The 13,350-nt window shown below is 40.2% G+C and overlaps 1 protein-coding gene across 6 annotated transcripts in view; it reads left to right on the top strand.

Annotated features, from left to right (window-relative positions):
- The window catches only part of PIK3R3 (phosphoinositide-3-kinase regulatory subunit 3), a 77,505-nt gene extending 64,884 nt beyond the window's left edge, over positions 1–12,621 (top strand). For 4 of the 6 annotated variants that reach the window (XM_074152692.1, XM_074152691.1, XM_074152693.1 and 1 more), the window contains 9 exons: positions 766–877; positions 3,218–3,316; positions 4,772–4,952; positions 5,764–5,889; positions 6,637–6,779; positions 7,922–8,098; positions 8,954–9,028; positions 9,406–9,576; positions 10,992–12,621. In XM_074152692.1, coding sequence (XP_074008793.1) covers positions 766–877; positions 3,218–3,316; positions 4,772–4,952; positions 5,764–5,889; positions 6,637–6,779; positions 7,922–8,098; positions 8,954–9,028; positions 9,406–9,576; positions 10,992–11,193 — 1,286 coding nt within the window. In that variant the 3' untranslated portion in view covers positions 11,194–12,621. The remainder of the gene's footprint in view (positions 1–765; positions 878–3,217; positions 3,317–4,771; positions 4,953–5,763; positions 5,890–6,636; positions 6,780–7,921; positions 8,099–8,953; positions 9,029–9,405; positions 9,577–10,991) is intronic. The other 2 variants (XM_074152697.1, XM_074152696.1) reach the window with 2 other exon arrangements.
- Positions 12,622–13,350: the final 729 nt, after the last annotated feature.

Below are 13,350 nucleotides of genomic sequence, written 5' to 3'. Positions count from 1 at the left end.
AAATACTGGGTAGGTGTCCACTAGGCCTGCAGATGTGCAGTTCTGCTTGTCATTTGGGGACATCCCCTTTCCTCTGGTGAACACTTCAGCTATGTAAAATAGCGCAGGCACTCTAATAATGACCTAATGTCCCCTTTCTCCTTCCTTCAACCCCTTCCTTTACCACCTCATGTCCTGTAGTAGTCAGAGAGTCATAGCTTTTGTTCCTAACAGGAGCCTAAATGACAAATCTAGTATGAAACATGAACCTTGGGTCTATCCTGGATATACCGCTGCCCAGCCACCACTTCTCTCACTAATAACATTTTTCCCTCTGAAGAAGAGCCCGTTTGCTCTTACAGGTTGGCATAAGGACCAGTGACACCTGGGCAACTGGAGTGTTTCCACAGTGGTGCACAGTGCTCTCTAGGCTGTGGCTTTCAAACACAATACACCTTTGTGACTTGTTTGGAGGTTTAGGCAGTGATTGCCCTTGTAGTCTTGCCTGAGCCAGTCCTCCTTTTAACAAACACTCTTGTTTCCTCATCATCCTTCCCTTTCCCCTCCCTCAAGCACGTTTGGTTTGACTACTAGGAAATCTGGGATCACAGTGCAGTTGTTGACTTAAAATTCTTTAGAAGTTACAAATTGCATTTATTTGGAGAGAACTTGAAATCCAAGTTCAAGATGCCCGCTTTCTATTGGTTTTTCACTATCATATTTCATTAACAAATTAGTGGTTATTTTCCCCTATTTACCTTTCTTTAATCTGTTCTTCATTTTCAGCTCTTCCTCCAAAGCCCCCCAAACCAATGACTCCAGTCAATACAAATGGAATAAAGGACAATTCCAGTTTCTCTCTGCAGGAAGCAGAGTGGTACTGGGGGGACATCTCAAGGTAAGCCATATTACAAAAATATATGAATTAAAATATATTAATATATTTTGTTAAAAATAGAAGTAGCCTGTTAAAAAATCAAGAGAAAAAGAACATGCCTATTTCAGGCAGCATTTTACAGGAGGGAAATGCTTCAGGACTATACTTGGCAAAGCACCTAAATGAAAGTATTTGGCTGGATTCAGGACCTGTGCTTAAGTTGTTACTGTTCTGGTGCAGATATTGCTGGTCTTGGTGACAGTTTTGGGCTTCTAAATTTCCCCGTATACACAAAGTCTTTAAAAAAGAGAAAATTATTCTGTTCAAAAGAAAAGTGCTTCTGAATATGCTAGCTAATAAAGTTTTGTAAGCATAATGCTAGGATGTATGCAGTTCAGCAAACTTTGAGTAGGAGCCTTGCTCAGAATGAAAGGAGTTGCATTCTTATTTTTGCTTTCTTTAACATTTGGTTAAAATTGCATCTGTATTAATTTCTATTACATAGTGGTATACAAATAGCTCTTACAAATGCTAACCATCACCAACTATACTGAGCAGATGATACAGACATATACCAAATAAATTTTTACCTCTTGAGGAAACCCTTCTCTATGCACTTGAGAAAAATTGATGGCTTGGGTTAGGTTCAGAAAATGAAGTGCCAGTTTTAATATACTTAATTGCATGAAAGAACTGAAATGTCCAGTCATCTTTCCCTCTTAAGGCACTTCTGAGGAGTCTAGCATTTGGAATTGTAAGGGGAAACATGAGCATGCTGGGAGAGTGATCAGGAATTGCTCAAACGTGCACATAAAACTTTGAAACACTTTGTCAGATAGAGGCAAGAAGAGTGTGTTTGCCACAGTAGTTCATTGAAGTTCTGAGAGAGGAAATAAAGTTTTTATATCTTTATTGTACCACCCTTATCTTTATAAAGCAAACCCGCATAGATCTTGCTTTTGAAGGGCCTCGGCAGTGATATTTTTCTGTTAATTCTAAATCGAAGCAGAGTGGCAAAACCTGATCACAAAACCCACTAGGCAGGGTTTGTTTAAAACTGCTCCCTTCTGGTATCAGACTGTGGATTTGTTCCTCAATTAACAGTGCACGTGATGGCATGAGCTAATGCAGTACAAATTACATTGGAGTGGCTTTATTAGGTTAAAATGTGATACACAGACTTGTAAAGATGCAATTGATTATGACTCTAATTTGACAGCCAGAAGGTACGGACTGTATTGGGCCGTCAGGGCAGGAACCATGTTCTTCAGTGAAGAACTTGTGCTAAAATTTTTGTCACAAGCTCCAGGGTGCTATTTACAGGCATAAGCCCAAGCCCTCAGATCGTATCTATCCATTGAAAAAGGAGGAGGCCGCTGGAGTTATTGGGTCCAATCTGTAAAATGTTCTGAGAGGAGTAAGCAGATATGCACATGGTACTTAATAGGAGTCAGTTTTACTAACAGAATGGTTTTCAGGCAGCTAAATCAAAACTAAGGCTATTTTGTAAGAATACTTTTGTGCCTGTGTATTTGAACAAAAAAGCTGCTGTTGAATCTTACAAAGAAAAAAATCAAGTAGACTTCCTACCACACTCAGATAATGTTGAGGCTACCTGATAAACTTTAGTTTCCAAATGATTGTATTAAAAAGTGCTTAGTGCTTCTAAGAACCTGTGAGGGAGCTGTTATAAAGTGAGATATGTAATCTGGGTGAAATGGTCAAACCTGGCAAGACACTTAACTCTTCAGCTGAAATTTTCTTAATGCTTACAGGTACTCACTTTCACTAAAAGATTTCTTGATTTAGCTCAAAGCTCTGGACTGAGTATCCTTTTGCTTCAGTTGTAAATAAGGAAAAGTTGCACTGAAGCTAGCGAGGTTATAGTGGTTTAAAACTGCTGTAAATAAGATCAGAGTTAAGCCAATAATGAGTCTCTTGAGACTAAAACTGAGCTAAACTCTGGACACCTTTGAGCTATGATGCTAGAGACCATTTCTTAAGAGGTCAGGACGGGCTTCTCAAAGGGCACCTGTTTCCAGTGTGGGCTTTAAAACCTGAGCAGATTACAGGGAAAGGTTGTGAACTCTGAGACACAGCCACTACTGTTGCTTAAACAGAGACTTCTTCCTAAGTGGCAGTTGACTGCAGCTGCTACTTTTTAGTATAACTACACAAGTTCAGACTTGCTTTAGGTGGCCTAGAAGACTGGACAGCCTGAGTGTGAAAGAAGATTGCCTTATATTTTGAAGATTGAACTACTTATGCATGCTTGTGTTAACTGGTTCCAATATTGATACCTGGGGCAAAAATGATCATATCCTTAATGCTTCTAATTTTGCCGCCTTTGCTGTTCTCCAGGGAAGAAGTAAATGACAAATTACGAGACATGCCAGATGGAACATTCCTGGTGCGCGACGCATCAACCAAGATGCAGGGAGACTACACTCTGACACTACGGTAAGCATTGAGTAGTTGTAGTCCACATAGTAAGATCCTGAGTAGCCGGTTGCTATATCAGTGACAGTAGTGACTGTGTAAAGCCAATGTGGCTTAACTTGAGAGATGTTCCCAAAGGTACTGCAGATCACAGAATGAGGAAATAAATTGCCAGGTCTGATAGTTTGTTCTGTTCTGTGCATTGAATCCTGTCCTTCACTAAACACTGCTCTAAGGATCTCTGTGTAGATTAGATGGGACTCGGGGAGGAGAGCTGTAGCGCTTCATAGTTCCAGAACTGCTAAGGTAAAAGGTATTTATAAACTAGGGTTTTTGATTAATGGGAGCATGTTGAATATCTTGTCAGCCTGCAGCTCTGGAGAATTGAACGCAGTGTCTTTGTAAAAAGAGTATCTTGTGCTTTCTGATCTAAAGTTTAGGAAATATTGAATTGGAGCCATGTTCCTTTCTTCATTAAAATCGTCTGCAAGTGGCAGACTTCCCAGAGCTGCCCCAGCCCTGTCTACTGCAGTTAGGCAGCAGACCTCATGTGACTAGCTGCTGGTGCCTTGCCCAGCCTGTCCAGCCGCTTGCCTCTGCCAGGCTGCCAAGATTGGCTGTTAGAGGCAAACAGGTGAGGCGCATAAGCCACTGCCTCTGTAGCACACCTTTCAGAGTTTCTATGATATGGTAGATATTTGATCTTGCCCTGAAATTCCATTGTCTTAATGGCAGGTTTGACCCCAAGGGTGTAGCTTAAATTCTGCTTTGACTTCTGCCTTGACGTTCACGGCTTGTGCACTAAAGTTTGGCATGATTTGGTTATTTTGCTCAATGCAGGTGTCTTTCGGAACCAAATCTGAGAGTGCAGGAAGGACAGGATATTGTCTAAACAGTCAGTTGGTGGAAAAAAGGAAGCAATAAGCACTATATGTGGAAACTGCTAGAATGTATAAATCTGGATAATGTAAAGTCTTAAACTTACAACCGTCTTGTAATCCTCAAAGGATTTTATTTAGGTTCATGTATCCTGTAGTAACATCTATAACTCAAAAGACTTGTTAATCACTGTATAAATGTGTATTCAGTTGTATACTATTAGTGACCCCAAATTGCAGGAAATTGTGGGTTTGGGTTTTCATATGGCTCCCTTATTCAGCCTTCAGCATCCTCCTTTTCCCTTGCAAAACTTCTGGCAAAGCTAGGTCTTACATACCATAAGCAGGCTCCAGAATGAACACATAGGAAGAGATTTACTTTAGGCTTTGCTTCTGTTCAAATAATATCTGCTGGTAATTCAGTGTGTGTTGACTCTTAAACTTCCAATATCTGCTAGTATGTAAAGAATCACTGAAGGTGTACAGTGTCAAAGACACTTGCTCAGGAATTTCACTGGTGTCTTTATTAGCAGCCTTAGTGTTGAAGAGGGATAGAAGGTACACAGCAAAACTTCTAAATGACTGTACTGTTTTACAGGAAGGGTGGCAACAATAAACTGATAAAGATCTATCATCGGGATGGAAAATATGGCTTTTCTGATCCACTGACATTTAATTCAGTTGTGGAACTGATTAACCACTACCGCAATGAGTCTCTTGCTCAGTATAACCCGAAGCTTGATGTGAAGTTGATGTATCCAGTGTCCCGGTATCAGCAGGTAAGATCTTCCTCGGACCCCAATAGCTGTTAGTGCAGACAAGAAAAAAATGCAAATATGTATATGGTTTTGCTTTCTCTGTGAAACCAGATTTTTTTTTTAAAACTGGAAAAAAAAGGTAAGTTTTCACATTTGACCTCACTTTGCTTGTAATAATGGGTCTTACAAATTGTCTAGCCATTTAAGCTTCTTCATTTTATCAAGTTTCCAGTCTCCATCTGAGCAGTGCAATGGAGAAGTGAAATCCTGACATGCAGCAGACTTGAGCCTGAGAAGCCTATTTTTTTTTCCCCGCAGACTGGCAGGGCACTCTTCTAGAGAGTGTTGCCCTTGAAGTGCATATGAGCACTGCAGCTGCTCGCTCTGTGCATAATCATCTACATTTTTCAAGAATATTTAAGTTTTATTCAGTATCCCGAGACATTGTCTTGCATTAAGGAAAAAGAACTGCAGAGTTTTTCAGAAAAAAAAACAAAACCTGATCTTTAACTTCAGATTCCAAGCAATTCACTTCCTCCTTTCTCCCATAGACGCTAGCAATCCTAGACCTAAACAGTATCGTGTTTTGTGGAAGCTTAGTTTTTTGCCATAGTTCTTTGCATCCCATAGTTCCAGTTCCTACTGTCTGTAAGCTGTGGAGCTTGTTGCATGGAGGAACGGGGATTTAAGTACGGTGTTTGTGTTCTGTAGAAACCTGATTATAAAAATGATGCTAATAGCTGTAAAATGCAAATATGCACAAGTGGACAAATGAATACTCTTAAGGAAAAGCTGCTTTGCTTGAAGACTTAATAGCTTTTCATATGTACAGGATCAGTTGGTGAAAGAAGATAATATAGATGCCGTAGGTAAAAAGCTTCAAGAATACCATGCTCAGTATCAAGAAAAGAGTAAGGAGTACGACAAATTGTATGAAGAATATACCAGAACATCACAGGTTGGTTCTTCTTCAGCTATGTATAGAGTCTGTTTCTTGTTGTTTAAAAAGTAAAGAAAATTATTTTAACCTGTTATGGCTAAGAAAGGCAGTCCAAGGTCAGAAAATACAAGGAAAAAGCTTAGTAAATTTTGGAATAGAGCAAGGTGGTTTCAAAGTTGATGGAAATAGTGAATATTACTTGTTGCTGATAGTCCTAGTGGCAAGGAAAAAAGAGGAGCTGAAGTTCCTAGAATAAAGTAGAGTGGTGGAGAATGCCATCACCTACAAGGTTTGCACTGCAGACTTCTTTCTTGGCTGCTGAGCATTTCCAGCTGCTGTGTGCTGCAGTCAGAATTGTAGAGGGGCTTGTCCAGGTTTTTTATGAAATGATGTTCAAATCAGATACCAGATATTATGCACTAAGGAAGTGTGAATACAGTATTTGGACTGCTTCTTGTAAAATAAGATAGTTCATATATGGGGAGGAGGTTTGCTGGCATTCTTCCTGCTAACTAAGATGGAAAATATGACTAAAATATTTGAGGGGTTTGCAGCCTAATAGAGAGCATCGTGTTGGGGAGGAGGGTAGACTTACAGGGATTAAGTCTTCCCTGGACTCCCCTGACTCTACTCAGACATTTGACAAAATTTAATCACATTTTGTCTTGTGGGGGGGAGAAAAGTTCATCTTCTCAGTTGATTTAGGGAACATAGTTGAGTCATCTGTATCATGAACAAATGATGAAGGACTCTTTCCTCACATAGGAAATTCAGATGAAGAGGACTGCAATTGAAGCATTTAATGAAACTATTAAGATATTTGAGGAACAGTGCCACTCACAAGAGCGATACAGCAAAGAATACATCGAGCGGTTTCGCAGGGAGGGGAATGACAAAGAAATTGAACGGTAGGTTCTGAAGTTGTGTTTGCTTACAAGGACAAACTAGTGTCCACACTCCTATGAAAATTTTTTTATATAATATTACATCATATAAAATACTTTGTAAACTCAGTAATTACTCTGACACCTTCCCTCAAGGTGTCTGAACTTTCAGTAAAGCCCTCTTCTGTCAGGGGATTGCATTGTAGACAGAAGAGGTGGTAGATCTCTGGATTATTTTCTCTCTTAACTTCAGTAAATCAAGATACTGTGATGAGGATCAGGAAATAATACCTGCATTTGCTTATCCCACTTCTATTTGGATTTGCTCAGAATATAATTCAGAAAAATCTTTACTTGTAAACTGCAACATGGGCGTAAATCTGGTAAATCTCATAGCACATAGTTCTAGTCACTTTCAGAGAAGATGAGTATTTAATCGCTGCTACTTGGTAGTGGATAGTGGTCATCTAACAGAAATTTGGTAAGGGCCTCATTTGAAATTGCCTTTCTGCAAAGATACTAGCAGAAAAAGCTGTATCTGGGCCTTTGAAGAAATGTCAAGTATAATGTCTAACTTGACATAGTGCTTTATGAATCATGATAGGGTAACCTCCAGGAGATTTTTAGACTGAAAACAGTTACCCATAACAATGTTACTCTGCAATTGTGGTGCTTCATTTTGACTAATTAACAGGGAAAACATGTTATTTTCCTGAATTGTACCAAACCTGCAAACTAATCTTGAATGAAGAGAGGCAGTGTTACTTCTTGGTAGCTCTTGATCAGTAATTGAAGGCTGCGTTTGAAATCTTGCTAGCCCTGGTACCTAGGGTGGGATTGCGTAATTGATATAACAAAAAGTGAATCTTGCAGTGAAGGAGGAATCTGTTCTAGCTTACCCTCCTAGAGCTAATTTGTTCCTGCATCTCTGCCAAAAGGAAATACATTAAGGTAAACTGAAAGTGCAAACAATGCAAAAGGGTGGTAGGTCTTCTGGCAAGAGGTCTTTTCTGGCACTCTTACAGTAATTTTCATGTTAAGATGAGACAGTTGAAGGGAGGAGCTGCTATTACAGCAGTTCTTGTGATATTCTTACATATGAACGATAGGTTCAGTCCTCCTAGACTGGTTTGACCTCACCTCTCAAATATTCCACTTGTTTGCAGGATAATGATGAACTATGAAAAATTAAAATCACGCCTGGGTGAGATCCATGATAGTAAAATGCGCCTGGAACAAGATTTGAAGAAACAAGCTCTGGACAACAGGGAGACTGATAAGAAAATGAATAGTATCAAGCCTGACCTAATTCAACTCCGCAAAATCAGAGATCAGTATCTTGTGTAAGTAAGCCTGACCCGTACCTTAGAGTGGCGTCTCTGATGAACCTGATTAATGACTGTTCCTATCAGGATAATGGGAATTTAATTTTCTTTTCATAACTAAAGTTCTGTGAATGCTAGGGTACTACATTCTGGCATGGAATGTCTTGAATAATTGGTTGGCCTCTTCATGACTTCATTCCTTTATTATGCTGTTGTCAGACTTAAAAGAGCCTGCCACAACTAGATGCATATTCTGCAACTCCTATAAATAAAACATGTAAGATAAATGAGTTATAAGCAAAACCTGTGCCTGCTGATACAACAGAGGTTAGTACTTTGTGCTGGGTGCAGCAGATGTTGCTCATACTCATCCTTGATTTCACTGACACTCCTGTTACCCAAATCCTAATGTCCTTGTGCTGGACTCCATGCAGTCGGATTCTGGCAGAAGAAAGAGGGGAACACACTGTCTCAGAAGGTGTTGCTAGGAGGTTAGAAGCAGCCAGTGGTGTAATACCCATTTTGTTGTCCCAAGAGACACAGGCAGCTGTCACAATTTGTATTCTGCTTCCTTTCTGGCCTGCACAGTGCGGAGGCTGTAACCTCTTCCTCAGCTATACCCTCTTTTTTTTCCATTTAAGAGATTGCTTCATGGCTTCTCTTTGCTGTTGCCCAGTAAAGGGGCATCTCAGAAGATGATGCAAGGAAGCGCTCTTATGGAATCTATGGCTCTTGCTAGTGGAGAGCAAACTAAGCTCCAGGCTGGGGTGGGTTTTTTTTGTGGGACCTTGTGTCTGAGCTTGAGCTTGCTCAGTAAGTAAAGCCCGTACATGTACTCTGAAGTAATGTATTAATGCTCTCTTCTTTTGGCAGATGGCTCAATCACAAAGGGGTGAGACAGAAGCGAATAAACGACTGGCTGGGGATCAAAAATGAAAATATTGATGAGTAAGTGTTGTTATACATACGATTTTACTAAGAAGTGTTCATTAATAAGTGTTTTCTCTTGTAGGCATTGGTAATATGAAACACTAGTTTCTCAGTAAAGGACTATAGAAAAAAGGAGGACTGCAGAAAAAGGGGGAAATTCTCTAGGGGAACTGTATGTGAGGGAGCAGCTCTGCTGAAGAATTTAGGAGTAAACAAAGTTGGAACAATTAAGGTTTAAGTTGAAGCCTTTAATATCTGTCCATTAGGAGCCTGACCTCCTAATTTGGGGGTTTTCTGATATTTCTTTGAATGGTTTCAGCAAAAATAAATAACTCTGCTTATTAACTCTTTTACTGACCACCAACTGCTTAAGCTAAATTTATTCTCTCTTTCAGCACATACTTTGTGAATGAAGAAGATGAAAACCTGCCACATCATGATGAGAAAACTTGGTTTGTTGGGGATCTCAACCGTATCCAAGCAGAAGACTTGCTCTGTGGGAAACCTGATGGAGCATTTTTAATTCGAGAGAGTAGCAAGAAAGGATGTTATGCTTGTTCTGTGGTGTAAGTCTATTTTCCTTTTTGTTCTAACTACTCAACTCATGAATCTACCACAGCTCTTTATTTTGGAGAACAAAGGCCAGGCCTAGCCTAGGCCTACCCATTGGAACGTGTTGCTTGTTTGCAGGAAGACTACTGTGGTGAAAGCTTTGTTGCAAAAATGCGCTTTGAATCTGCGATAACTGTAGTCTTAGCAGTCTCTTCGGTCACCACAGTAGGTAGTACAAAATTCTGAAGTATCCCAACCTGAAGGTCTACAGTCCTAAGTAAATTAAGGCCAAATTCTCCCTTATTTTTCCCTGCCAAGGAACACAAGGGAAGAAGAAAAACAGAGCTGGAAAGCTGTAACATCTTCTCCTTTTCAAACATGACCACCTCTATAGATGCCTTCTCTTCTATGTTTAAGATAATGGTGATGCTTCAGAGGAGACATTATTTGTGAGCAGTAGTTTTTATGACATTCACACAGCCTTGCATTGATTTCTTGTGTTTCACTTCATTTTATGCTGGTGTAATGGAGGTCAGAAATACTTTGATTCCATTATCTAAAAATCCTTCAAGCCTGTTCAGGAGCACAAAATGGCTTTCACTGATTTTTTTCACATGAGGTTAATTGCTTCTGAAAGCAAGTCTGAGAAATTAATATGTGAAGGTATATCACCTCAAGGTAACTGAAGATTGTAGTATCTGCTGTATTCAAGATACTGTTTGTCAGAGTCACTGAAGTGATGGGGTCATCAGATACTTTCGCTTGGTTGGTATCATACTACAAGATAGCAAAGGGATGGCATAACATAACCTGTTCCTACATGTGACTTGGATTGTAATAGGGATTGCATAATACTTGATCTTTCTGGCAGATAAGTGTTTCTAGCAGCTCTGGAAGTACTATGTTGCAGGAACTGCTTTGCCAAGTTAGGGACTCGGTCGCTATGACTTCAGATAATGAACCAGCTTGAACCGATGCCGTGCTTAACATTAAAAAATGCACACTGAAGGGTACAGTGCTGCATTTCATGAAATACTCTGTATGTCCTAAGAATTTCTGGGTTTCGGCTTCTTTGCTTGATGGATAAGTTGAGTGCAAAGTCATAGGTAACTTCAGGTGCTTATCTTCTTAGTTAAGCTCTTGACTTTTTTTTTTCCCCAAGAAACATTTGGAGAACAATGCAGTAGGGAATTGTACTGCTGGGATAGAAGAGGCCTCTTGTGTGGATTATTATGCAAGAGTGTTTAATCACATGCCCTGAAGCACTGTTTCTTCACAGACTGTATTAATCTCCTCAACTTGCATCTGCTGGGTCCTCCATTATGTAATTTAGTGACTGGCAGGGCTGCTGCATTAGTTAATTGTTAATAGACTGTCACTTCAGGTTTGTCCTTTTGATGTTAAATTCTCCTGGTTTCTTTCCTTGCAGAGCTGATGGAGAAGTGAAACACTGTGTGATCTACAGCACTCCACGAGGTTACGGGTTTGCAGAACCGTATAACCTGTACAGCACACTTAAGGATTTGGTTCTTCATTACCAGCAGACATCCCTTGTCCAACACAACGATTCCCTAAATGTCAGGCTTGCCTATCCTGTCTACGCACAGATGCCCCCCTCTCTCTGCAGATAAATTTTGGGGAGGAGGAAAGCGTTGGCTATCTTGGATTCTTTTCTACAATTTTTATTAGAACTTGGAGGGCATTCTTTCTCCTTAGACTGCTTGTTTTGCACAAGAAGTGATTCTGTGAATGTGAATCAAAAAGAGGCCTAGCAGCAACAAGACGACAACTTGGGTGTAGGTGTCCTGGTGCTACCTTAAAAGCTCAGCTGTGCTTTTACACTGATACTTTTGTTTCCTTATGAGGGGAATAAACTCAACACAATGCATACAAAAATACTGGAAGCAAAACATCGTTTTATGGAGGTAATTTTTTGCCAGGCACCTTCAGTGGAACTTCTAATTGGATTTTGTTTTCTCTTGTTCTTGTAGAGACAATTTGAAGCCTCTGTTTGAGGCATCAGTAATGTCTTTCAGTCTTAAACTCCCGAGAAACTAGGGGGGAAACTGTACCACAGCAATTCTTCTCTGTTAATTTTAGCAGCTTCACTGCGATTCAGCCGAACTTCCAAAAGAGGGCTTGTCTTGAGGTAGCGTGGAATTTGGTGAGAAGACCAAAGGAATTATGGGAAAGCTTCAGGTTTTTATTTAAATGGAAAAATGCTTGTAAAGAAAAGTTGCTTTATTTTTTTGCCAACAGTAACAAAGTTTTGGTTTCAATGGCACTACAGGTCTTCACTTAAAGGAAACATAACCAAATTGAACACACCAAAACTTTGTTTGTTGCTAGATCGAGCACTTATGGGGAAGGTTGCATTAGCATCCGCACATACTTTCTACACCAAAACTTGAAACAAATAAAAGGAAAAAGCTGAACATAGTGTGGCTTCAAAACACTAAATTTGTCGAATCTGATGTAATTGCTCACTCTCCTCTTTCTTCACCCCGCCTTCCTCCCATTCCTCAGCCTTTAGTTCTGTTTTCAGTTTTTAATGATCCTGTGCTTCAGAATGTAAACTAGAATGAAGCTTGCACTCACCTGTTGCAGTTCTCTTGCTGAACAATGACAGACTCTTGTAATGCTTGATTTTGAGCTAGAAGAGGTAGATGCAATTGAATGCTTCTGGGTGGCTTATTGTACCAAATTCTTTCATGAGGTGTAGTCATTCCCAGTTGTATGGAAGCGAGCATGGTAATTACAGATCTCTGACTTGTTCTTTGCAAGCTAGGCTCTGAACTCTCACACCACCGCAGCCAAGAAAGATTTTTACACTGGTATAATCCAAATTCCCTTGTAGTTATTTTGAACATGATGCAAAACACAGGAAGGGAAGAGAGCTGTACTCCTCGGTTATTGGATGTCTGGTACCATCCTTTGGCAAGGGCTGCTGTTAGATACTGGAGTGGGTAGTCCTGGGCTTCATCAAGTGTAGCAATCATCCAATAAATCCCCTCCCTGGAAAGCATACAAAGCAGCTTATTTCCATTCCTTAAGCTTCTAAAATGAAAAAAAAAAAAAAAAAAAAAAGCTGAATTTGGCAAACTGAACCACTTGGCATCAAAGCACAACTGGCAAAGCGATTGTTCAGTGTGCAACCTTGAAAGTTACTTTTGTTCCTGTTACTGGAAGCGGTTCCCTTGCAATGCCCCCATTGTGCAGGACAGGAAGCAGACAGTCATGCAGGTCTGAGAATGCTCTAGACCTGTTTCTGACCCTGGGGCTTATTTCCTGTTCAAATGTGTTGGTTTTTTTGTTCTCTAATGCCTGGGCAGTAATGCCAGGCTTGTTGATGTTTAATGTTTACACTAGAAGTATTATTTCGCTGAATGTCATGAATTTGCAAGCAGGGAAATGACAAGGCTGGAGCAGTGACAGCCTTTGCAGGAAGGGTAGCCTGGTTGCCTGGCGTGACTGAGAGATGTCTTATTTTGCACTAGTGACCCTGCCTTATCCTAGGCGCTTTCTAATCAGCCAGAGTGCAATCTTCAGCAAAAGAATTCTGTAGATGCCACTTTTCTAATTGAATGAAACACTACAAAACTTGACCAAAACTGGGTGAGAAGAAAAGAAAAATCATGCAAGTCGCTGTGTCAAAGTGAGCCACATCTGCTCGTGTGTCCCTTCTCTCCCACTTCCCCAAGAGAAGGAAAAATGAGATGTAGCCTTCGCTCTTAGTGAAAATCTGGAATGGATTCCTCAGTGGTACATGGACTTTTTCTTTTTAAAGA

Source organism: Numenius arquata, chromosome 8, assembly GCF_964106895.1.
Source record: "Numenius arquata chromosome 8, bNumArq3.hap1.1, whole genome shotgun sequence".
Lineage (NCBI taxonomy): Eukaryota > Metazoa > Chordata > Aves > Charadriiformes > Scolopacidae > Numenius > Numenius arquata.
Note: the sequence above shows the minus strand (reverse complement) of the source record. Positions and strands in the feature narration are given on the sequence as shown.